Below are 27,367 nucleotides of genomic sequence, written 5' to 3' on the forward strand. Positions count from 1 at the left end.
CATACACTTGCTTTCTTGCATCACATGCCACTACTACTACATCATTGTTGTCATCCAGCTCACATTCGCTGTTGGCAAAGAGGAATTTTATTTAGTCCACATTTCCAGTTTTTCTGATTCTTCCATGATAATCTCACCTTTGTCATTTCAGACTGAAGTTGTTTCCTTCTATTAATTCCTGAAATCTCTTTAATCTTTTTGTTAAGATTGAAATCATGTTTTTCTTGCTGAGCTTCTATTTCTCTGCATTTTTCTGTGATTCAGCTCTCTTTAACTCTAATTTTGTTCTTAATCAGTCTATTAACCTCCTTGTACCTCAGTGCATTGCAGTTCTTAAATGTTCTGCAGTTCTCCACGAGTGCCAAATTTCATGTCATCCAGTTCTTCTTCGGAAATATTTCATAACCTAGAACCTTTGGGCTCTTTTCAGTCAAAACAGATTTAAAACTCTTCCACAGATCTTCCACTCCCCTCTCCTCTCCTCCTGCCTATGGATGTGTTGCGTTCTTTTGTTAACTGATACGTTTCTGGATTTTTTAACTTCTGTAAGTTAACTTTCTTCATTGGTTGCTTTCTCCTAGTAGCCTTCAATCTCAGCTTGATCGAAGTTATGACTGGATTGTGGTCTGAATCAATATCTGCACTGGGGTATGCTTTTAATAGTGCTCCAGAAACGCTTATTGTTCATGATATAGCCAATTTAGTTTCTGACCAAGTTTTGTGTGCTGCCTAGGGGTGACTTCCGTGTACATAGCCTTCTCTTTGGGGGTTGAAACCAGGTTTTAGCAATCAACAAATTCTCCTCTTGGCAAAATTGTATCAGCCAACCCCTCTTTCATTTCTTGCTGAAAGACAAAATTCTCCTAGTTTCACCAGATCTGCCTTTTCAATCTTAAAAAATCCACTTATAATAGTGGATTCTGGTTATTTGGGCCACTGGTTAATCGGGGCAGCCGTTTATTTGGGGCAAATCTTAAAAAACAGAAACCAATCGAGAAAATAGCCAGGGTTTACTTCGCTTAACTGGGACAAAATGCCGTTTAATCGGGCAGGAAACCGCAGCATTGGAAATTACCCCACGATTTTCTCCGACGGTACCACGTGGTTCGGTCGAAATTCTGGAGGTCATAACCATAAAACAATAAAAACAATTAGCAGTAACCTGTTTATTGGGCTTTTCTGTTAGTGAAATCTATCATAAACAGACACTAAACTCAATCTTACTGAATTTGCGATAATACCGACAGCTGGAATTCCGTGGGTTATTATGGTGAAATGAGTTTACACTTCCATGGAATCTTCAATCATATAAAAAAATTAATTTCCAGATCTTCTCTTCATTCCTATTTTTAAAGCTTTGTAACTCGTTACTCCGTTCTCACTTGCGCATATTGTGTTACTTGCAATTTGTGTGCCATGTTCTTTGTTATTGCTTACTTATCTTTTTACTGTTTTAAACTTTAACCCCCGCCCACAAATGTCAACTAGTTCGTATATAGATATTACAGTACGTATTAATTATTCCGATTTTCACGTATATTCTTCCGATTTTCACGTATCATTTAATTTTTTAATTCGTAAGGTAATAAAGGGTAAATTTGTGCCTAATATATCTTTACTTTTTTAGCCTGTGGATAATATTCCTCATATTTTCTCTAATTAGAATCGCTGTTTAATAGAATTAAAATTCAATTCACAAACGTGATCATAATGACCGGCGCTTACTACACATCGTACAGTGAACGGTACTTTACTATGGCGAGTTCGTCGTAACGTGATTTGATTGTACAGTGAACTAATTGTAAAGGGTGGGTACATTATATTTTTAACTATTTACGTGAAACTTCTGATAATTGGGGCAGCCACTTAATCGGGCCAAAATGCATTGGTCCCAATGTGTCCCAAATAACCTGAATGGATTGTACTTGAATCCACTTAAAATCCTTGAAGGCTGATCTCCAGGTCATTCTTCAGTGGGCAAAGATAATTCAATCCTTCTAAAAGTCAGTCCTGTCATATCTCGCAAAATGGATTTTTCTGCTCCTATGCTTACCTTCGATGACACTGATTGCTAGGCATGATCATATATCTCTATTGGGGATTTTCCCTGACTTCTAATCTCTCTTGACTTAAGCACATTACAAATATTGCTTCCTCTGCATCTAAAAAAATGAGTTTTCTCTTTCGCTGTCACTTTTCTTCCAAACAGCTTCTCACTCTGTACAAATTGCAAATCTGTCTTACCATGGAATATTGTTCCCACATCTGGGGCAGTGCCCTCAAAAGCTCTTTCAGGCTTCTAGATTCCATTCGAAAGATGGTAGTTAGGTTAATTAATGACTCATCTCTAACAGTCTCTCTACTCTGCCTCATCAATGTTGTTTCTGCTTTTCTATAGATGATTCCATGGGTACTGTTCTTCTGAATTGGCTTCTATAATTCCTGCTCTCTCTTTCAAAGCAGTCCGAACACATGCCACAATCAGTCAACATCCTTTTACTGTCCAACTTCAAACTCATGGAACCAACTTTCCTTCTTCATTTATTCATTCAACTCATTTTCTGGAAAAATCTTCCTTCAAATGTATTTCCTGAAAATGACAATCTACAGAATTTCAAGTCAAATGTTAACAAACATCTTTCATCTTCTCAGGCTCCAACCCATGTATGGTACTAAGTACAAGAGTTTCCTCTCGTGCTTGGGGTTTTCACAAAAAAAAAAGAAAAAAAAAGTAAATCCTACATCAAATCATTGTGATCACTGCCACCTAGTGGGTCTTTTATCTGCACATTCTTAATGCATGAAAGGTCACTGCTGATAATCAGATCAAGAACACTGCTTTGTCTTGTTGCCTCTAACATGCTGGCGTAAGAAACTCATTAAATAAATCAACAAAATTCTTTGTACTGTGGTATGACCAATCCATAAGGTCCAGTCAATATCTAGAAAGTTAGTCTCACATTATAAGACATTCATTGTTTTTGAAAGTCCAGTAATGTCACTGAATTGCTACAGGGGCTGCATTTTCTTGTAAACATGAATATAAGGCAATTTATTGCAAAAACAATTATGAAACTCCAAAAAGTTTTAACAATGACAACAACAACAAAACAAAAAAACTGAATAGTTGTTACTTCATTTCAAAATGTGGATCAAAATGAAAATAATCCCATCAGGGTACTCTGGAACCTCTTCCCTTCATATATACTATAATTTTGGTTTTAATTACACTGTAAGTACAAAATCTACAGGGAAAGCAAACAGACTTTGTAAATGTAGTATCAGCATTTTCCATTTCTATTTCTGGAATGTATGTTAACAAAAATCTAATGCACAAGCATTTAAAAAAATGATTCCACTATATGCTTTTTAGTGGAGCATAACTAGCACTCCACTGCCTACTTTACAAAATAGGATCGATCTATAAGTTAAATTTAAATGAAATAATAAAAGAGTGTAACTCTAAAAATCCACCAAAGAAAATAAAAAAATTAAACAATTTTATTATTTTTTTTTCAAAGCACTGTTAGATATACATTTTTATCTGACATTATCAACAAACACAAATATTCTTATTATTATTAAAATCTGTATTACAATTTTCATAACAAATAATAGGTGAATAAATATATTTATATATACATAAATATACAACATAAGTTTTATATATACACAACATAATTTTGTATCCTGTATAGTGAGTGACCTGTAAATCTGTACATGTTTTATTAAATATTAAATAGGAAATGGAAAACTTTTAATGTATGAAGAGCCATATTACTGAAAATCCTGATAATTAAAAGTAAGGGGGACCACTATTCTGAATTAAAAAAATAAATAAATAAGTAAAGATGATCGATGATGTAATAATGGCAGAAAATTACAGTAAAAGAAGCTGGATAACTAGCTGAACAAACTGATAAATAACTATACAGAACTGGAATACCGATGAGCATTCTCTCATCTTCATTGGGTGGAAGACTAAAAAACAAGCATGACCAAAGATGATGGAGAAATCATTTTTTTTTTACTTTTATCCTGTGTTCTATATTTTTCATATCATCTTTGTGTCTGTATTTTAACCCACTGATTGAAGGTGATGATATAATCATTCAAATATTTGGGTATTGTATAGTCAAACCTCTCAACTTTCGGAAACTGAAAACTGGAAGACTTAACAGATATCCCACAGAATAATTTGGAACTGTGTTCCAGCACTGTTCAAATGGCATTCCCAGACTTTTCTTCTAATCATTAATCAATGCACATCATTATGAAATGCAATAAACAGTATTTTAAAGTCCTTTGCTTTGTTCATTTATATTAAATGTTATTTTATTTTAATTCTGTTCAATTACATAGTATTTAATAGCATAGAAGTTAGTGCAATTGCATCATTTCTGTACGTAGCCAACTACTTAAGTAGTTATAAATTGGCATCATTATGTATATTTCATATTGTGAATACCTTCACAACGAGTTACCACGATATTGTCCTACCTCGAATAAGTAATGCTTAACCATAGGAGAAGACTATTAGTCACTTATTCTCAGCGGATACCATCACCCATACGGCACCGTTTCAGAGCTTACTGGCTCCTCATCAGTGGGTGGGCAGGTACCATGGTATTGCAATGATGACAACCCAGTTGTGAAGTATAACTCCACAATAAGAGAGATGCCTGATGGTGTGGAGTAATTTAGATTACAGAATAGTTTAGGGCTAAAGCCTCATGTTATGTATGGAGTTAACTAGCATACAAGTTAGCTCAATTGCATCATTTCTGTACATAGTATTAATATTCAATACATAGTATTGAATATTAATATCTTTACACTGCATGACCTGGTTGAAATTTACTATAAATTACCATGCCAGCTTATGAAAATTACCACAGCACAGCCACATTAGTCAACAACTTCAAAGTAACCTAATCTTTAAAGTATTTAAACTGACCTATCCTTCTTTTAGCAAGAAACACAACTACAATACACAACAAAGAACACACTAACTGAAAACCAGTAAAAATAAAAATAATGGTGCACTGAACTCTGCTATTTACAAAAAAAATAAAAAAAACAACCCAATCACTGAAATTTAGATTTAAGAGTTAAATCTTTATTGTTAAAATCATATGTGTAAGCATAACTGTTAAAATACGTGATATTCAAAAGTTGTAAACATATACTGATACACGGGTACTATACTTTGGTTAACAAAAGCAAGGTTATGTAATGTTGGGTTTTATGTGTATATTTTTAAATTCAGTAGGTCCATAACTAGAGAAAGGGAAAAAAAAAAAAAAAAAAAAACCAATCTTCATATGTGAAAAATAACACAAAACTAACTAAAAATTGGAAACTTCTAATTGAATTGGAAAAGGTGGCAGACATATATAGCAATTACTTATTAATGGTTAGGAATGGTTACTTCCTAATAAGTACATTTTATATCTCTCAAAGTTCATCATAGCCACTTTTTGTTCCTGCATGCATTCTCATGGTTTTGAACAGCATTCATAACACATACTGGTATGCGTTCCACCTATTTTTCTGCTACCCTTACATCATTAATCAATGTTAAATACTTAATTCTTATAAACAAAGAAGAATAATCCTCTTATTTATACCAAGAAGCTTTGAATTACTAAATACAATAAAAAATGAAATAAATTAAATTTAATTTATTAGTGAAAATAAATAAACAAAACTAATGAAAAAAAAAAAAGAATAAATGAAAAGATAATAATAAATAGTTTTTAAGGATAAATTACAGAAAACATTTGTTTGAGAATAGTCTATTACAATTATATTAATTTATACTGGTACTTCAAAATGTGATTATACTAAGAAAATTAGAGTGAACAGCCAGTCATCATCACAAATCAAAAATACTACATGCTTAATTTTTAACATCCTAACTGAAAAAAATAAAACTATCAATCTTAAAAATGACCATTAGTGTATTTCTCTCAATATTTAACTAATGTATTTGGAATGTAATTTAGTAAAAGTAGAAACTTTCTCTCTCACTCTGTCATAGGAAGCAAGAAATATATTTAAGGTGTGTGTGTGTGTGTGTGTGTGTGTGTGTGTGTGTGTGTGTGTGTGTGTGTGTGTGTGTGTGTGTGTGTGTGTGTGAGAGAGAAAGAGGGGAAGGAGAAGTAATAAAGGTAATTTGCCAGAGTTGCAATGTGACTAATATTCTCAGGTTCTTTTTTTAATAATATTGTTTCTATAGCAAAAAGCTGTAAAGCTTATATTGTAAAATAAAAAGTTTTTTATAATTAAAATCAAAAAAATATTTAAAGTGTATAAGAGAGAGAGAGATGTTGTTGTTGTTATTTGGTTTTTAGGAGCATTAGCAACTAAGGCCATATTGCTCTGGGGATATGTGATGGTCATTCCCTGACCTTTTTGCCTCCTCTGTATTTGGTGGTCACGGGCTCGAACCCCGGTCTAATCAAGAAGCATGTGCTACACACCTGGCTATGGAGTGCGCGCGCGCACACACACACACACACACACACACACACACACACACACACACACACACACACACACACACACACACACACAGAGAGAGAGAGAGAGAGAGAGAGAGAGAGAGAGAGAGAGAGAGAGAGAGAGAAGGAGGAAGTGATCCACAACTGTGATAAAAAATAAATATCAATGTTACTTTCAACAAGAAAATATTTAAAATTAATGCTAGACACACATTTTATATACAGCTGTATACAATAATGATATACCAACATCACATTTTTAGGTCACATGTTTTAGTGGATAAATGTTATTTCCCAAAGTGACAGTTATGTTTTATAGTCATCTTAAAAAAATATATGTAACCTGAATGAAGGGTAATTAACCAACTACTGTACAAATAATATCAGTAATCAAGAGAATAAATTCTGTTGTGTTTCTACCTAATAATTCAGGAAGAATGTACTTATAATCTACAAAAGATCATAATAATTGCTTAGAAGTGATACTTAACTGAAAGCACCATTTTACCCAAAATTTATTGATGTTTAATTTACGGCACTATTCCTAACCTATCTGTAGCAGTCTTCTTTGTATATGTTCCCTTATTTTAGAGGTAGATTTTTGTCTTTATTGTATTTTGAGAGAATATTTGAAGAGGTATTGGGATGTGAAGATTGACAATAGTATTCTTATAACAATCTGCTGTAAGATGCCTAGATTGCATGCTCAATTTTATGCTAATTTAACACATACAATGTTCATCATGGTTAAAATATTGGTTTGTATTTCAGATGAAATGGTAGAACAAAAGGTCCCAATACATATTCTGGTAGGTTTATGAATAGGGAACTTAAGTGAAATATCAGAGCACAGTAACAGAAAATAAAATAAATAACAACAGAAATTAAGATATCTGGACCTTCAGCAACTTTTGAAACATGAATTTTAAAAAATAGGAAAACGATTTTAACTTCTTGGGTTTCACTGAGAGGATCACACTTTAAATGTGATCCTCTCAATGTAATATCTGTGACACATGAAAATGACAGCACTTGAGAAAGTAAATCAAAAAATTTACAGTCAATTAGTTCAAAATTCTTGGAACTGTGTGGTGCTGCAGATCAACACTGCAAGATGCTATCCATTCTCATTGTTGGCTTTTCTGAAAACAAAAATTGAGTGGTAAATAAAGTGACAATTCTGATATAACATGAGAAAGTTAACCAAGCAAAAATCACAGTTTCCTTTGTGCACAAACAGTTAATTATGTTTTAGGAAGCATTTTATACATTTATTTGATATGTCAATTGTCAAATAACTACACTGAGAACAAATGTTTAGGAAGTACTGTATAAATGCAAACAGTATGCAGAATCTCAAGGATGGTAACAGTAGAAACAACATGGCTGACAAAGATATCATCATAAATTGTCTTCGATGATAAGACCACAATGTCATGTTTTGGGATGAGTGAATGGACAAACATTTGCACTGGAAAATTAATGTGTTTTGTGCAGTGTCCTGTGAAAAGGTGTAAGGCATGTTTTCTTTGATAGTTGACATTGATGGCCCACACACCAGCCAAAGTTGTACAGCCGCATCATTACATAACATCTCATATTGTCAATTCCTTCACGAGTTGCCTATCTCATTACACCTTGAATAAGTAATGCTTCCCTGGTAGAGAAGCCTACCTTTACTTATTCTCAGTGAGTATCACCACCCAGATGGCTGTTTCAGGACTATTTCACCTGCAATGGTCTGAGGCTATTTAGTCCTAAATACAATATTTACCAAGCTACATCCCACTTGGCATCCCTCATATTCTGAAAATTAATTCATAACTAGGTTGTCAGCTTGTTGGTTGTTATACCACTGGGCTACCTACCCACTCAGTGATGAGAGGCCAAATAACCCTGAAATGGCCATCTGAGTGGTGGTACTCATTGAGAATAAGTAACAATAGCTTTCTCTACTGGGGAAGCATTACTTATTCAACGTATAATGAGATAGGCAACTCATTGTGAAGGAATTCACAATATGAAACGTTACATAATGATGCCACTGTACAACTTTGGTTGGTTCACTGCATATAGAAATGATGCTATTGCACTACTTATATGACAGTAAACCCTTCTTGGAGTCTGAGGAGGCTTTTTAGCCTTAAATCCTACATGCAAATAACTGCCTCATAATTTCTTAATTAAGTATACCAATATTTTTGTTTTTCATATATTCAAGAAACTTATGAGCTAATATTGTATTACTTTTTGTGAAGTAATACTTATTCTATTACTTACTGATACTTAAATTCTGAAAGTATGTCATAAAAAAGTGAAGTTTTAAAAGTAATATCTTTTAATTGTTTTTTTGCATTCTGTTGCCATCCCCTGATCTGATTATCAATTAATATCTAATCTGATTATAAAATCAGATTAGATATGGAGAAATGGATATGAGAAATGGAGTAAATAATTCAGTTATTTTTACAATTAATAACGTAGTATGTATATCATTTGAAACAGAACATGCCACCAACATCCATACATGTTTCTGGATGAATCATTTTTAAATTTAATTAACAGTTCACATAGCAGATGACTAACTCTGTAAATCATAATATTGTCCATTCAAAAATTCAGAACATAGCGGTAGTGAAACCTGTAACACCATTCCATAAACATGAACTTCTGCATCATAGGAAACAATGTATTTGCAAATTAATAAGCAATGAGATAAGCAGTTCCAAAAGCTAAGTTTGAGTTTAACTGGCACTGTCAGCTAAGTGCTACTTCTAAGAAGATATTTAGTTATTAAGTAACAGAACGTATGTAATAGTTAATGCAAGTAAATAATTAAAAAACAGACTACCTGATAATTACATTAGTATAAAAAAATTATCTTTTAAAATAGCTTTACAAAATATTACAAAAAACTGTATTTCGTACAAAACAATAATCAATGTGAAAAAAGGTTTGAACATTTAAGTTAAATTCAAAATTGGACACCTGTAACACCATACTCACAGGAAAAAAATGCATTCAATAGTTTAACCAATATTACTACTAAAACATATTGCATTGTCAAAATATTATTCTATTTACAAAACTATAAACAGAAGCTATTGTTGTTAAATTATTGCCCACCATTGTTAAAGTTATCTCACATAATTAAATAATTGTCAGGGCAATTATTTTGCCATAAAGATGAAGAGAATTTAGCACCACTTTAAAAAAAAAAAAAAAATATATATATATATATACACAGTGACTTTGGGATATGGCCTTTTACTCATTTATTCCTGATCTTTTTTATTCACCAGTTCCCTAAAACGTTCTGCTCTTTGGGTAAGCCACGTTTGTCCAATGGCAAAATTGTATCTGCTGATTGAAGAGGTGCAGTCACTAGGAAACTGGCACTTAACACCACAGGAAAATGCATCTGAGGATCAAGTGTAAGTATCTTAACCTCCTACAAAAAAGAAAAAGTGGTTAATTATTTGAATATGATATAATTTTTAAAATTAAAAATTTAAAGATATTCTAAGAAAGGGAGTAAAAAAATTCATATTGTAATAGATGCTGAACTAAAAGTTCGTAATATAATTTTTATGTAATTTCCTACAGATGAGCAGATGAAACCAAAAAGATGTAGCCAAAAAAAAAAAAAAAAAAAAAGACCAAATAATTTAAACCCAAGAAAAATATGCTATACTTAACCAGGAAGTAGAGACATTACAGTGCTTTACATGAAATGTAGTTTTAATATACTGTATATGGTACCAAATGTAATTTATAATTATTATTATTAGTTATGAATTTCAGGGCATTTTTACACATATATTATCACCGCCTTTGTAATCAAATATACAAGATGCATTGGTATTGAATAGGGGGGGGGGAGAGAACGTATTGTTAGACAGATTAAATTTTGACTAGAAAATAAAAAGCTTCAATTAATTTTAGTGTAATATTAACACTTACATTTTATTCAATGTTATTCACATTTTAACAATTGTATTTGAAATACAATTATTTAATCAAGTTTACATGAAGATATTCAGTCTAGTTTAAATTTTTTTAGTTATGTATTTTCTTTAAACGTATGCTTTGTACTTCTACTTTTACTAAAAAATTCTTGGTTACTGCCATTCTGAATTTAAGAGGATCCTAGAAATTTGGTTAAAAAGATGAAGTGGAATTCTAAATATCATCATTTAATACCAACTATACAACAGATCATAACTTTTGCCAACAATGGATCCTAAAAACATGGCTATACTAAGATACCTAGTAGCCGATATTTAATGATACAAAATGCTATTAGATTAGACAATCTAATAGCATTTTAGATTGTCTAAAATGCTATTAGACATTTTAGACAGAATATACATTTGATATATGTTAATGATGAGGCTCACCTACAGCTGAAGTTAACAGAAGTTAACTTGTACTTTAATAATGATTTGCAATGTATAAAAATCTGTCCCAAAGGAGTAGTACATACACTGTGCTGCCACTTTATTAGGTACACCCCCAGCTGTACACACAAATAGTTTGTCCCACAACGTTGCAAGTCACATGACCACAGTTGTGGATATAAATGCAGCAGAACAACCTTGTATCAGTTAAGCATACAAACCATAGCAATAATGGGAAAAAGGAGTGATCTAATGGACTTCGAACATGGCATGGTAGTAGGTGCAAGACGTGCTGGACAAAGCATCTCCGAAACGGCAGTTCTCCTGAAGTTTTCACACACACCAGTTTCAAGGGTGTATCGAGAATGGTGCAACAAACAGAAAACATCTTCTCAACAGCACTCCTGTGGAAGAAAATCGCTTGTTGATGAGAGAGGGCAGAGGAGGATGGCTAGAATTGTGCAAGCAAACAGACGGGCCACAATGTCGCACATCATGTCAGAATACAACCTTGGTGCATAGAACAAAATATCGCAACGGATCACTAGTTGCACTTTGTTGCAAATGGGTTACAACAACCAACGGCCACATCGTATATCTTTGTTATCAATGAAGAACAAGAGAGCATGCCTCCTTTGGGCACAGCAACACTAGCACTGGACTATCGAGGTTTGGAAAACAGTTGCTTGGTTTGATGAGTCAAAGTTCCTGGTGCATCATGTTGATGGAAGGCTCAGAATTTGGCGAAAACAACATGAATCCATGGACCCGTCATGTTTGACGACTACTGGCGGGGGCAGTGTTATGGTGTGGGGAATGTTTTCTTGGCACATGCTGGGTCCATTGATACCCATAGATTCACATCTTAATGCCACATCATACCTAAACATCGTTGCTGACCAAGTGCATCCATTCATGTTGACAGTTTATCCTCAGTCAGATAGTTCCTTCCAGCAGGATAATGCACTGGTGCAGAAGGCCTGAATCAATATGGAATGGTTCCAGGAACATGAGAATTACTTTTCTTTGCTGCAGTGGCCTGCTCAGTCCGCAGCAGGCCTACACCTCCGTCGAAGCTCAAGGAACTGCGTGAAACACTCATGTCTGCATGGTACTCCATTCCTGCACAACATTTTCAGCATCTTGTTCAATCCATGCCTAGACGAATTCAGGCTGTTTTGAAGGCTAAAGTAGCTGCAACACGCTATAGGTAGGTGTACCTAATAAAGTGGCAGCACAGTGTATATGAGTAAGCTTTATAATGAATTTGAAGTTATTTTTCAAGAAGTGGAAAATATTGAACTGACAAAGAGACAGAGGATTTCCTAAGATGAAGAGAAATTTTGTTTCATAGCAATTAGTATAAAGAGTACATGGAAAATTAGTAGACATTCAAAGAAAAGAAAACTGCAAACTTTACAGTGCTAAAGTACTCAGTTACAATAGTCATACAGATCTCCAGGACAAAAAAAATCCTATGGCTGAAGTTACTCAGACTGGCTGATTTATTGGCATTTAGCAAATCCAGAATAACATTGATAGCTGTGAAGCTTCCTCTCCAAACTGACATCTCTGGCAAAGAAATCACATCTTAGGGAGTTAGGCAGAAATGGTATTAACAACAGCAATGCTAAGGCAGAAAATCTAAACTAAATCACAGAAGCGAGGAAAATCTGAGGTCAGGAAGAAACTATCTGCAAATAGTGCTAAACTATTTAAAGGTCCTCTATCTGGAACAACTGAAACCTCAACTCTAGCAACAAACCTGATGAAAAATAAAATTACAAATAAAATCACTATGGGAAAACATAATATTAGTGGTGGCAAATGATGCAAAAAAGCAAGCTGATTCAGCATCAACCAAAAAAAAAATTTCTTAATTAAATTATCCACTTAACTCTTAGAACAGGAATGACAAATTTACAGCCTACAGATCAAATAACGCTCATAGAGCAGTTAGAAAATAATAACTGTTGAAGTATCATATAGATACATAGTTTTTTGATTTTTCTATATTTTACTTTACCAATACTTGCCCATTTATTGTTTTAACTATTTAATATGATACGTAAACTACTATTAGATCAGGGATTTATAAAGATTTAAAAGTAGTAATTCTTAACCTTCTGTCATTCAAGGTAACCTTGGAGTGAAAAATATTGAATCTGTGGCATGCATAAAAGAGCATGGAATGATGAAAAAATGATTTCACACTTAGAATGACTAAAAAATTTAAAGGAAAGGAGTAGAAAAGAATAGAAGGGGAAGATAAGGATGAAATTCCATTGTCAGAACTGGAGGGTCTAAGTTTTAAGTTTTGAATATACCCTCAATGAATACTCAGTGTAGACCACGATGTAAGAAAATCTGAACTATAGGCTTATCTGATATTATTAAAAGCATAAAAAGAAAATGAAATTAATTTACTCTTAGTCACAGTGTGCAAAGCAATTAATGCTTTGGACACTGAAATCATACATTTTAATGGGTGAAAAATATTAGTGATAATATATTTCACTGTGAACACAATTAAGATTATTACAATTGTGTATAACCATCTATATATAATACCACTCATATACCATGTAAAATTAATAATATAGTTTATTAAGTTATTCGCCTAAACTACTATACATTAAGGTAAAATTTCAGGTATCTTACCGATACCTATCATCACATCATGCTACTGACAGACTCCTCTTGCTGATGCTCTCAGAAACCTGGGAGTAGTCCAGGGTATGCACATCAGGTTTCTGGGAGCATTGGCAAGAGGAGTCTGTCAGCAGCACAGTCTGATGATGGATATCGTTAAGATACCTGAAATGTTACCTTAATGTATAGTAGTTGAGGTGAGTAGCTTAATAAACTATATTATTAATTTCACATGGTATAAGAGTGGTATTATATTTAGTAATAATCTTAATGGAAAACAACCATGTAACATCCTTCCCTAACTATATCTGAACACAATCTTAAATTTTTGATTTTTGTCCTGTACAGCAAAGAAACAAATAAATAACCACATAATTAAAGTATATAGTACATGAATATGCACGTAACTAAGTATGATGTACATACAATATGTAAAATTTTACTATAATTTTTAATGTTTTGAATTACTGAAAATATATATTAATTCTGCTCAAATATCTGTTAAATTTAATGTCTGCTTTTTTTTTGTGGATTTTTAATAATAGAGTATATTAAAGTTGTCCATTTATTACTTTTTAATTCTGCTTCAATAGCTTCAGAATTTTTTTATTTTCTTTGCAGTTTGAGTTATAAAAGTTTGAGTATACAGGGTGTCTCAAAAATATTGGTACAAACGTTTAGGGGACGTAGGTAACATCTAAAGGAATGTGAATCGCATAGGAACACATAACCGGAAACATCAAGGGAAAGTAGTAGCAGAGGCACAAGAAGCAGAAATTACACAAGACAGCAATTAGTGGCAAACATTTATTTGACATAATATTAACAATGGAGTACGAGATGGATGCATTTCATGATGTTACAACAGAGGCTTGAAGGTTCCACCATGAGACGCAATGCATGCGTGACACCGATGCAGCATGGATTGGCAGACACGGTCGAACACACCTGGGGTTTCTTTGACAGTAGCAGTAGCGCAGAAGAGTCTCGCCACGAGATCCATTTCCATCTCCACAGGTGATTCATACACGATAGATATGAGGGCCCCCCCCCCCACAGAAAGATGTTGTTGTTGTTATTTGGTTTTCAGGAGCATTAGCAACTAAGGCCATATTGCTCCGGGAATATGCGGTGGTCATTCTCTGACCTTTCCGCATCCTCCATATTTGGTGGTGACGGGCTCGAACCCCGGGCTAATCAAGAAGCGTGTGCTACGCACTGCTGCTCCTTCCCACCTGGCTATGGAGGCGCCTCCACAGAAAGAAATCAAGGCTCGATAAATCAGGTGAGTGTGGGGGCCAGGCAACGGGGCCACCACGGCCAATCCATTGACGCCTGTTCAAATGGTCACGAACACACCTTCCATAATGGGCAGGCGGCCCGTCATGTTGAAACCAAATGTTGCGTGTCACATTTGCTGGAACATCGTCAAGTAACCCTGGTAGAACTTGTTCAAGAAAGATCCGATATTTAACGGAGTTCGTGTGGGATGGTAACAGGTATGGGCCGACTAAGCAGTCACCGACCATACCTGCCGATGTTGTGCCGCCTGGGGGCGCACACCGTGTGGGTTGTCGTGAGCCCACACATGAGCATTGCACTGATTGAATAAGCCTCATCCGTAAACAAAACATAGGCTGGAAAATTCAAGTCTTGAACACTTTCTTGGAGAAACCACTGCACAAAAGCCACACATGCAGGATGATCTTGGGGGAGCAGTAACTGAACCCTTTGGAGATGAAAGGGGTGTAAGGAATCGTCGTGCCAGACACGCTGTACACTGCAACGAGACACTCCTAAGGCAGAGGCAACGACATATGTGCTGGTAGTAGGATTATTCTGGATGGCATTCAACACACTTTCTTCCATGGCAGGAGTTGTGTCAAACGTGATCTGCCCGCACTACCCCTGTTACCTCTAAATGACCCATAATCGCACAAATTTTGATGAACACGCACAAAAAAATGGTGGTCCGGTACATGTCTGTCTGGGAAGCGTTCTCCATAAATTCGTTGAACGGCTCATCCATTGCCCACTGCTAATCCATACACTAGGTGCATGTCTGCCAGCTCACAGTTCGTATATCGATGCATGCTCTTCGTGCGGCGAGTACTGCTTGAATGAGTAAACCAGAAATTTTCCCTCTCGCAAACTGATGAACAGTGCCATCTATTGACTTACGGTGACGTTTCCAGTTATAGGTTCCTATGCGATTCACATTCCTTTAGATGTTACCTACCTCCCCGTTTAGGGGAGGTAGGTCACATTTAAAGGAATGTGAATTGTACCAATATTTTTAAGACCCCCTGTATATATAATATGTAAAATAATTTGAATAATATGTATGCATTTTATTATAATTCTTTTACCCTTATGATTTTTTTATGATAAAATAGAATTGACAAATATGATAGACAACTGGAACCTACCGTACTTTAAATATAGGTATAAGTATACTCTTGTGAATAACAGACAAACTTAACATTATGGGTCTGGCTCTAAAAACATCAGCATACTAAAACAAGAAGGGTAAATTTTAAAAATTTCAAAAAAAAAAAAAAAAATATATATATATATATATATATACACACATACAGGGTGTCTCAAAAATATTGGTACAAATGTTTAGGGAAGGTAGGTAACATCTAAACAAATGTGAATCACATAGGAACCCATAACTGGAAATGTCACCGTAAGTCGGTACACAGCGCTGTTCATCAATTCGCGCGAGGGAAAATTTCTGGTTTACTCATTCAAGCAGTAGTCACCGCATGAAGAGCATGCATCGATAAATGAACTGTGAGCTGGCAGACATGCACCTAGTGTACGGATTAGCAGAGAGCAATGGACGAGCCGCTCAACGAATTTATGGAGAACGCTTCCCAGACAGACATGTACTGGGCCACCGTTTGTTTGCGTGTGTGTGCATCAAAATTTGTGCAATTATGGGTCATTTAGAGGTAACAGCAGTAGTGAGGGCAGACCACGTTCGATGCGAACTCCTGCCATGGAAGAAAGTGTGTTGAATGCCATCCAGAATAATCCTACTACCAGCACACGTGCCGTTGCCTCTGCCTTAGGAGTGTCTTGTTGCAGTGTACAGCATGTCTGGCACGATGATTCCTTACACCCCTTTCATCTCCAAAGGGTTCAGTTACTGCTCCCCAAGATCATCCTGCACGTCTCGCTTTTGTGCAGTGGTTTCTCCAAGAAAGTGTTCAAGACTTGAATTTTCCAGCCTATGTTTTGTTCACGGATGAGGCTTATTTTTACTCGGGAAGGCTTATTCAATCAGCACAATGCTCATGTGTGGGCTCACAACAGCCCACACGGTGTGCACCCCCACACGGCACAACATCGCTGCGCAATAAATGTGTGGGCAGGTATGGTCGGTGACTGCTTAGTCGGCCCATACCTGTTACCATCCCACATACTCTGCTAAATATCGGATCTTTCTTAAACAAGTTCTACCAGGGTTACTTGACGATGTTCCAGCAAATGTGAGTTGTTGTTGTTATTTGGTTTTTAGGAGCATTAGCAACTAAGGCCATATTGCTCCGGGAATATGCATTGGTCATTCCCTGACCTTTCCACATCATCCGTATTTGGTGTGACGAGCTCGAACCCCGGTCTAATCAAGAAAGTGTGTGTTATGCACTGCTGCTCCTTCCCACCTGGCTACGGAGGCACCAGCAAATGTGAGATGCAACATTTGGTTTCAATATGATGGAGTGCCTGCCCATTATGGAAGGTGTGTTCGTGACCATTTGAACAGGCGTTTTGGGCATCGATGGATTGGCCGTGGCGGACCCGTTGCTTGGCCCCCACGCTCAACTGATTTATTGAGCCTTGATTTCTTTCTGTAGGGGGCCCTTAAATCTATCGTGTATGAATCGCCTGTGGAGACAGAAATGGATCTCGTGGCAAGACTCGTCTGCGCTGCTGCTACTGTCAAAGAAGCTATGTGTGTTCGACCGTGTCCACCAATCCATGCTGCGTCGGTGTCACGCATGCATCGTGTCTCATGGTGGAACCTTCGAGCATCTGTTGTAACATCATGAAATGCATCCATCTTGTACTCTATTGTTAATATTATGTCAAATAAATGTTTGGCACTAATTACTGTCTTGTGTCATTTCTGCTTCTTGTGCCTCTGCTACTACTTTTCCCGTGATGTTTCCGGTTATGGGTTCCTATGCGATTCACATTCCTTTAGATGTTACCTACCTCCCCTAAACGTTTGTACCAATATTTTTCAGACACCCTGTATATATATATATATATATATATAAATATATAAAAAAAATCTGATTAAAATTAATTCCGAATTCAGTATTAAATTCTGAATACTGAATACCTCTAGGACAAAAAACAATGTTAACAATAAATAATAAATACAAAAAAAATAAAATAAAATAAAGTAAATTAATAAAAATAATAAATAAATAAAATAAATAACATATAATAGGAACCAAATTTATTCTTAACATATCTAAAATACTATATGAAATTATTGTCTACTTTAAATAACATGCAGATTTACCTCATTTTTTGCCAAAGTTAAGGAGTTAAGGCCAGTTGTACATGTATGCAAAACTTTTCCAGATTTATTTTGCGAATAAATAGTTAAGCAATACATTATATTTCTTCTCAAGTGATGAATAGAAGCTTCATATACATCTGAATTAGCTCTCTGGTTACGACGAAACTTTATGCTTCTATATGGTATTACATAAAAAAAATACTATTTAATACAATTTTTATATGTAAAGAAGATAAATAGAGAGTCATATGGGTTGTTGTTGTTATTTAGTTTTTAGGAGCATTAGCAACTAAAGCCATATTGCTCTGGGGATATGCGGTGGTCATTCGCTGACCTTTCCACATCCTCCGTATTTAGTGGTCACGAGCTCGAACCCCGGTCTAATCAAGAAGCGTGTGCTACGCACTGCCGCTCCTGCCCATCTGGCTATGGAGGCGCATGTCACATGGGTAAAGAAAGAACAAATGTAGAGCAAGATTTGTTTGTTTATTTGTTTTAGGGTTTTATGTAGAGGAAGATGAAGATGGACACTCACCAATCATTTAAATATGAAAACTTATCTAATAACATGTAGGTTTTCTCTAGTGCAGGGTGAACAAGTGTCCCATTTCTGAGTGGCATCTTGCTATCCTGACAAAGCTGTAACAGGATTCCAAAAAGTTTTGATTTTTCCAAAAGTGCCATTTTATTTAGAAGTTGCAACGTTTTTTTATGTTACATACACATTTTGTAAGTGATGCTTTTTATCAGCTTCATTAAGTGTTGGTCAAGTTGAGTGCACCATGGGAAATAATTGCTGACACTGGGGTTAAAAACACATATATGTCTTATATACATAAGATACAATATATGGATAGTGTTTAGGTTAAATCCATTTAAAGAAAACAATCAAATAAAATGTTTACTCATTCACTATCTGTTTCCAAAACAAGAGTATGTAATGTACAACAGCACTATAACGCATAGCACAGAATCAGCTGTGATAGGCACTAAATGTCTCACATGTAGCAGTGCCAGTCAACAGGTACATTCCATTTTTTTATTTTTTTTAAATCTAGTCACTCTACCCAAGACCTAACAGCTGTGACCAAAGATTTTGAGAGAGTTGTAGGAAACACTGTATTGAATACCTTAACTCCATTATTGAGTTCCAACTCTTTATCCTCAAAATATTACGCACTATAGCCACTTTCACTGCAGACAAAGTGGATAATGATTAAGTTTCATGCTTAACCATACATTTTCTTTGTTAGTTCTTTCAGTTAGTTGAAGTAAAGTATAAATTGTTCCATTTTTGTAAATAAATTAACAAAACACATTTTAGTAACAAACATATAAATAACTACATAAATATAGTATTGCAAGAACACATGTGATATTAATTGTTATAAGTACATTCAAAAATATTTTCTTAGATATATAACAATTCATTTAATAGAAAGAAACTCTGATTTGCAAACTTAGCCCACAGAAATGGCTAACAGTTCTTGCTTTAAAATTTCAGCAGTAAAGAGCCAATAGAAGAAACTTTTTCAGAAATAAGACCTTATAATGAAAACAACTCACATCTGGAAGAGCTGATTTTTACTTCATAGTACCAGACACTCTACCAAAGAGTGTATACACCCTAAAAAGTTTCTTCATTCAACAAAGTCTTAGCATTCTTCCCACCAGTTTTTAAACAACATAATATTAATTAGAATTTTGTTCTGAAGTAAACAAAAAGTAAGTTTCAGCATTACATGGCACAAACTGATTTAAGCACATGCACAAAAATAAAATTCCTCCTTTTGTTTCATAAAATTAAACTTAGTGGCAATGCAGCGACAAGCCCCAAGGCAGAATGCGCTGGGAGATGGGTAATATTGTCAGGGAGATGGGTAATATATTGTGTAAAAAAGATAGAAACAGGGTATGTCTACTAGGGGCAAAAGTTAATGATGTTGTAGAGCAGATATCATCTTTTAAGGGCAAAGAGGATGATATTGTTGTACACGTTGGCACTAATGACATTAAGAGTAGGAAATCTGCAGATTTACTTAACAAGTACAGATTTGACAAGTTGAAAAAAAAAGTAGGGAGTTAGGGTTAAATTTGAAAGTGTTTGCAATTCTGCCCAGACATGACAGGAGGGAGTACACCATGACAGTCTTGTCAATCAATTTGGGCCTGGAAAAATTGTGCAAGGCTCATGGGGTAGAATTTTTCTCAATGTGCTTGTTAATAGGAGAGACTGCTTTTACAGGGATGGGATACACTTAAATAGAATGTGTGCAAGAGTGTTTGCTGATGCTATCAAAGCAGCGTTAGGTGGGTAGAACACTGCTAGCTTGGGGAGGATTCACAGACTAAAAGGTTAAAAGTAGCCGCAGGCAGCAGTGAAAGTGATTCTTGCACTGCTTCTATCAGAATGAGCAGCGGCCTGGAGGGCAGGAGTGCTGGGGTTTCAGGGACTGGTGGGAGTCATCATGAAACAAATAAATACTTGGGCTGTGTTAGGGCAACTAGAATAAGAAGAGGTGCATGTATACTTGCATGTACACTAATGCTAGATGTACAGTATCTAAATTGTATGAATTTGAATTGCTGGTCAAAATATTGAAGGTGGATATTGTTGAGATAACAGACGTGGTGTCAAACAGATATAAGGAATGCAGAATTGGAATTTGGGGAGTACAATGTGTACGGAAAGGAAAGGAAGGGGACGGTTATGTTGTCAATTAAGAAAAACAAATCTAAGGAAGTGCATAAGTTGACAGAGATGGACAGTGCAATGCTGAGTCAGTTTGGTGTGACATAAGCACTGGGAAAGCAAAAATAAGAGTAGGAGTGTGTTATAGGCCTAATGACACTAATGAGTACAACAAACAATTGTACAGAGAAATAGAATGGGCCAGAAAAGCAGATTGTATTATAAAGGGGGATTTCAACTTCCCAGATATTGACTGGAACTTGTGGGTTGGTCACTCGCACACTAGAAAGACTATTGTGGATTTATTGGATGATTGTTTTCTGCAGCAGTATGTTCGAGAGGCAAGCAGAGAGGGTAATACTCTTGATATGGTTATCAGCAGTGATTACTCATGCATTAAGAATTTTCAGATAAAGGAACTACTGGGTGACAGTGATCACAGTGTACTGATGTGGGATTTAATTAAAGATGTAGTAGTAGTAGTAGCAGTAATGGAGGCATGTGATGCAAGAAAGCAATCGATCAGCCAAAAAAAAAAAAAAAAAAAAAACAATTTTATACATCCATTTCCTCTAAAAGTTTGTTTCTGCAATTAACCACAGCTGGCCAAAGGAAAATTTCCACACATCTATTCTACAGCTGCCTTTCCTCAATTTGAATTTATGTCCCTTAAGGTTCATAATCTGAGCAAGCGGAAGAATCCCATTAGAATTCAGCATGCATAACCAATTCAAGGCCTTATACACCTCAATAAAATCACCTCGCAGGTGCCTAGTCTCCAGCCACTGCAATTTTCAGAACTTAAGTCTTTCCTCATAAGATGACCCCTATTGTTCCCCTCACCAACCCTGTTGCCCTTCTCTGTACATGCTCAAAGCAACTCTACATCCTTCCTGAAATGACACCTCCAGACCTGTATGCAGTATCCAAGATATGGCCTGACTATTGCCTTATACAAAGGGATAATCACCTTTTCGATACTAGCAAAATTCCTGTATATCATTGACAATACCCCATGACCTACTCTGGCAGCCTGTCTGCATTGCTCAGAAAACTTCATATCTGACTGCACGATTACTCCCAGATTCTTTTCATTTTCTTCACACCCTAAGTGTAGTACCACACAGTTGGTACATTTCTCTGAGGTTCATCATCGTCATCAGCCATTTTCAATCCACTGCAGGATGAAGGCCTCTCCAGCAACTTTCCAGTTCCTTCTGTTTTGAGCACTGGCCATCCATTTACTACCAACAAACTCATGAATTTCATCTATCCATCTCCGCCTTTGTCTTCCAGGTTTTCTTCTAGCTCCTCTTGGGTACCATTCTGTTATTTTCTTAGTCCATCTGTCATCATATCTTCGAGCTATGTGTCCTGCCCAAGACCATTTTAGTTCTTTAGTTTTGATAACAATATCCTTTACTTGAGTTTACTGCCAAATCCATGTGTTTCTCTTCTTATCTAATAGTCTGATTCCCAATATAATTCGTTCCATTCTTCGCTGTGTAGTTCTCAGCTTCTCTTCCATTCTTTTGGTGAGTGCCCAAGTTTCACTTCCACAAGTCATGGTGGGGAGGGGAGTATACATTGGTTCATTTTTTTATGTTTCAGACAAACTGGGATATTGCTCTTCAGTATGTGACTATATTTCCTGCATGCTATCCATCCAAAATTTATTCTTCTCTTGACTTCCAGCCATTTACCATTATTACAGCTAATAACTTGTCCCAGATAAGTATGACTCCACCTTTTCAATTACTGCTCCTTCAATCATTATTTCCCTTTCTGTGGCTTACTTGTTCATCATTACTTTTGTTTTAGCCATATTCACCTTTAGTCCAAAATCTTTACCAACTGTGCATAACTGATTAAGATTTTCCTCTAATTCTTTGGGATTATGGCTTATGACCACAATGTCATCTGCAAATCGTAAATGGTTTAGGTACTCTCTGTTCACATTGACTCCTTTCTGCGACCAGTCTAATCTTCTGAAAGCTTCCTCAAGGGCAGCAGTAAACAGCTTCGGAGATATTGTGTCTCCTTGTCGAACTCCTTTCTCGATTTTAAATTTCCTACTGGCTTTGTCTAGTCTAATAAAGGAGGTAGTATTCTCGTATATTTTCTTCAAAATCATAATATGTGGGGTTTCTATGCCTTGTCTTTCCAGTCCCTGAAACATTGCCTTATGCTGTATGGAGTCAAATGCCTTTTCATAATCCACAAATGCCAGGCATAATGGTGTTTTATATTCATTTGCTTTCTCCATTAGCTGTGATATTATGTGAAGGTGATCCATAGTTGAGAATCCTGTCCTAAAGTCAGCTTGCTCTTTTGGTTGATTCTCATCAAGTATTCTTTCTAATCTGTTACTAATGACCCTTGTGAACAACTTGTAGATGTGGGATAACAAGCTAATTGGTCTATAATTTCCAATTTCTGATTTATCTCCTTTCTTATGCAGCAAAACTATGATTGCATTATTCCACTGCTTAGGCGTCACACCTTTTCTAATGCATTTTGTGAAGAGTGTTGCTAGTTTTCATGTTATGTCTCTTCCTTCCAATTGTAACAACTCTACAGTAACTTCATCTTCCCTCGGGGCTTTCTGATTCTTCATTTTCTTCAATGCATGTTCTACCTCATCAGGAATAATATTGGGTATGTCGCATGTGTTGCTAATTTGCAATCCATCTTCCCCACTGCTGGCATCATTCCCTTGCTCCTTGTATAATTTTTTATAGTAGTCTTCTGCTATTTGAATTATGCCTTCTCTGCTGTTTATAAGTACACCATCACTATTCTTCAGTTTCAGTATCATTTGGCTTTCTGTATTACTGCTTATGGCTGCTGATTTAAATCCTTTGTTTTCCCCCTTTAATGCTTGTTCTACTTTTCTTGTGTTAAATCTTCTTATGTCCTCTCTGAGTCTCTTTCTAATGGCTTTGCATAACTCAATATACTCAATTATTTCCTTGTTAGTGTTTATCTTGCTCTTCATTTTTTGTCTTCGGTTCATCATAACAAGTGTTTCTTGACTAATTTTTTCTTCTTTGGATTTCTTTTTCCCTATAGGTGTCTTGGGCTTTATCACTTTCAGAAAGTTGTAATATTCCTTGTCGATATCTTGGTCCCGAGCAGTTTGCAGAAGCTCAAACTTGTTCTTAAGTTCCAGTACATACTGCTTTTTCTCCTCTTCTGTCATCTCAAAGACCTTTGTATTATTTACTCGAGTCAGTTTTTTCCTTTCCTTTCCTACATCTATATCAAGTGTAAATCTTACCATTCTGTGATCACTTCCAACATTTACCTTATTCAGGACGGTAACATCATTCACAATATATCTTCTCTTAGTGAGGATGAAGTCGATTTCATTAGTTGTTAATCCATTTGGACACTTCCATGTCCACTTTCTGTTCACCCTTTTCTTGAAAAAAGTGTTCATTACTGACAATCCTTGAGATTCTGCAAATTCCACAAGTCTTTCGCCTCTTTCATTTCTTTCACCAATTTCAAAATTTTTTTTAGTTCCCCTTTCTGCAGTGTTTTGTCTTTTTCCAACCTTAGCATTGCGAAGTCCCCCATAATAATAGTGTAGTGGGTTTTCTGCTCATCTAGAAGACTCTCAATTTCGGTGTACATTTCTTCAACTTCTTCATCATCATGGCTCGATGTTGGTGCATAAATCATTATAACCTTTAGCTTGTACGTCTTAGAAATCTTGAGTATTAGTCTTGACACCCTTGATGATGTACTTTTGAATTCCAAAATGTTGTTTTTTAAATCGTTATGGACCAGAAACCGAACTCCACCTTCACTCCTTTCACTATTTCCATTGGTGTACAGCAGATTTCCACTTGATAAACTTATAAGGTGATTCATTTCTTCTTCTTGTTTCAGCCAAACCGATGATATTCCAATTCACATTTTCTAATTCCTTTTCCAGCTCTAATATCCTGTCTTCACCGATGAGTGATCTTTCGTTGTAACAGGCCAAGTTCAGTTTCCGTGCATGGCAGCCTGGTCATACCCAGAGATTCTTAGCACCCTCTGCTTCCACTCTGATCCTCTCGCTGCCGTAAGAGGGGAGTGAAAGCTGCTGGGGACTGAAAGCCATTTGTTTTGTTGTGCTGTGATATGCTGGAGTGTTTGGTCTTTTCATCCTCATGCTGACCAGGCATCTTGAAGAGAACCACTCTACTCATTCATTGCCACCTAAGTGGCGAAACAAGGCTTACCATCGAGAAGGTGTGCATGAGTGGATTTTAGGGAGGCAGGCCAACCGGACTTCTCTTAAATCTTCTGTAATAGAAAGATATTGGATCCATCAGTGTTTTAGACTGAGTGTCTGATAACACGCAGGATACCTGTTCCCCTCAAGGCCTCTCTGGGGTTACTTCTACCCATATGCAGGTACTTTGCATTTGTCAATGTTAAACTTCAGTTGCCACTTCTCAGCTCATCTGCCTAAATTTTCTAGATCCTGTTGCAGTAGCACACTGCCATTACTGTCATTAACAACCCTGCCAACCTTTGTGTCATCTGCAAACTTCGACAATAAGACTAGTATACCTTCATCAATATCATTGGTAAACAACAGTGGGCCCAATACCAAACTCTGTGGTACTCCACTAATAATATTAGTGCAGGAAGAGCAGCATCCATTGATTACCACTCTGTCTTCTCACACTCAACCACCCTTTTATCCATTGTAGCAACTTACCCTTAATAACACACTGCTCCAATTTGAACAGTAGTCTTCCATGTGCAACAGTGTCAAAAGCTTTCCTGAAATCCAAGTATATGATATCAAAATTATTTTCTGCATCCAGTTCCCTTGTAACCACATCATAGTATCCAATCAAATCTGTCAGACAAGACTTTCCCTTACCAAACCCATGCTGTGTCTGAATTATTACTGCAGTCTTGTCTAGATGATCCTGCAATGCATCTTTAACCAGTGACTCTGTTATTTTCCCCGAGAACAGAAAGAAGTTAAACTAACTGGTCTGTAATTACTCATGTCAACCTTAGATCCTCCTTTATGAACTGGGGATACATTTGCACATCTCCAGTCTGTTGGGACTTTCTCTGAGTCGAAGATGCTCTCATAATTCCTTAGCGGCCTCCTTTAATATAACTGGATAGATCCCATCCACCCCGGGAGCCTTTTTTATATTTAACTTCAACAATTTCCCCTCCACTTTGCTCTCAGTTATTACAAAATCATTAAGCACCCTGTTACAGTTGATAAACTTCTGGCATTTTCCTCCCTTAGTAACTCGTCATCTGTGAATGTAGATGCAAAATACTCATTCAGATTATCAGCTATCTGAGCAGGATCATCAACAGTCGAAGCATCGATATCAAATGGACTAATCTGATTCATCCACTTTCTTCTAGAGTTTATATAAGTAATACTGCTGTTTTTCTTAGCATCCTTTGCCAAAGATTTCTCATAATCTGCCTTTGCTTTGCTAACTTCCTTTGTGACTTGATTACAGACTAGCTTATATCTGCCATAGGCTTCTTCGTCACCTGATAATTTATCTACCATCAGAGGTAAAGGGAAGGGTTTTTGCTTTCGTAAAGGTGACTACAGTGGTCTCAAACAGTTTTTAAATTCTATACAATGGGATCAACTGATAATGTTACCAGCACAAATTATAAATTCATTCAAGGAATTAATTGTGGAAGTTACTAGGAAGCCTATGGCAGATATAAGCTAGTCTGTTATCAAGTTACAATGGAGATTAGGCAAGCAAAGGCAGATTATGAGAAATCTTTGGCAAAGGATGCTAAGAAAAACAGCAAGGACTTCTTTACTTATATAAATTCTAGACAGAAAGGGATGAACCAGATTGGTTCGACTGTTGATGATCCTGCTCAGATAGCTGACAAACTGAATGAGTATTTTGCATCTTCATTCACACATGAGGAATTATTTAGGGAAGAAGTACAGCAGCTTATTAAACTCTGTTAAGAGTTTAATAAGCTGCTAATAAGCTTTGTTAAGAGTTTAATAAGCTTCACTTCCCTAAATGAGGAATTATTTAGAGAAGTGAAGTACAGAAGCTTATTAAACTCTTACCAGGAGGCTCAATGATTTTGTAATAACTGAGAGAAAAGTGGAGTTTTAAAAATTTACAACATTCAGTGCTGCATGACAGCACATTTTAAATTCAAGTACCATCAGGACTAGAGTTCAGTTTAAGGCGGACCAGATAAATAGCTTCATATGGCATCAGCATCGCATTCTAACCAACTAGCATTCAATTGAATTGTCTCCAGAGATTGCTGTACTGTTCGTTCTGTGCCAGGGAATGGATTTTGTGTAAAAAAAACTGTTGAAGTTAAACAGATGAAAGGCACCTGGGTTGGATGGGATCTATCCAGTTATATTAAAGGAGGTGGCAAAGGAAATAAGGAAACCCTTAGCCATAATTATGAGTGCATCCTTGGATGCAGAAGTCACGGATTGGAGATGTGCAAATGTATCCCCAATTCACAAAGGGGGAACAAAAGATGACATGAGTAATTACAAACCAATTTAACTTTTGTTCTGGGGAAAATAATG

General features: G+C 36.0%; 1 protein-coding gene across 1 annotated transcript in view; it reads right to left on the minus strand.

Moving 5' to 3' along the window:
* Window positions 1-9,771: 9,771 nt before the first annotated feature.
* The window catches only part of gcl (germ cell-less), a 124,172-nt gene continuing 106,576 nt past the window's right edge, over window positions 9,772-27,367 (minus strand). The window contains exons 13-14 of the mRNA XM_090377313.1: window positions 18,102-18,276; window positions 9,772-9,957 (exon numbers count right to left, since the gene is read on the minus strand). Coding sequence (XP_090233439.1) covers window positions 9,802-9,957; window positions 18,102-18,276 — 331 coding nt within the window. The 3' untranslated portion in view covers window positions 9,772-9,801. The remainder of the gene's footprint in view (window positions 9,958-18,101; window positions 18,277-27,367) is intronic.

Source organism: Mastigoproctus giganteus, chromosome 7 (assembly GCF_048544385.1).
Source record: "Mastigoproctus giganteus isolate SK-2022 chromosome 7, ASM4854438v1, whole genome shotgun sequence".
NCBI classification, from domain to species: Eukaryota; Metazoa; Arthropoda; class Arachnida; order Uropygi; family Thelyphonidae; genus Mastigoproctus; species Mastigoproctus giganteus.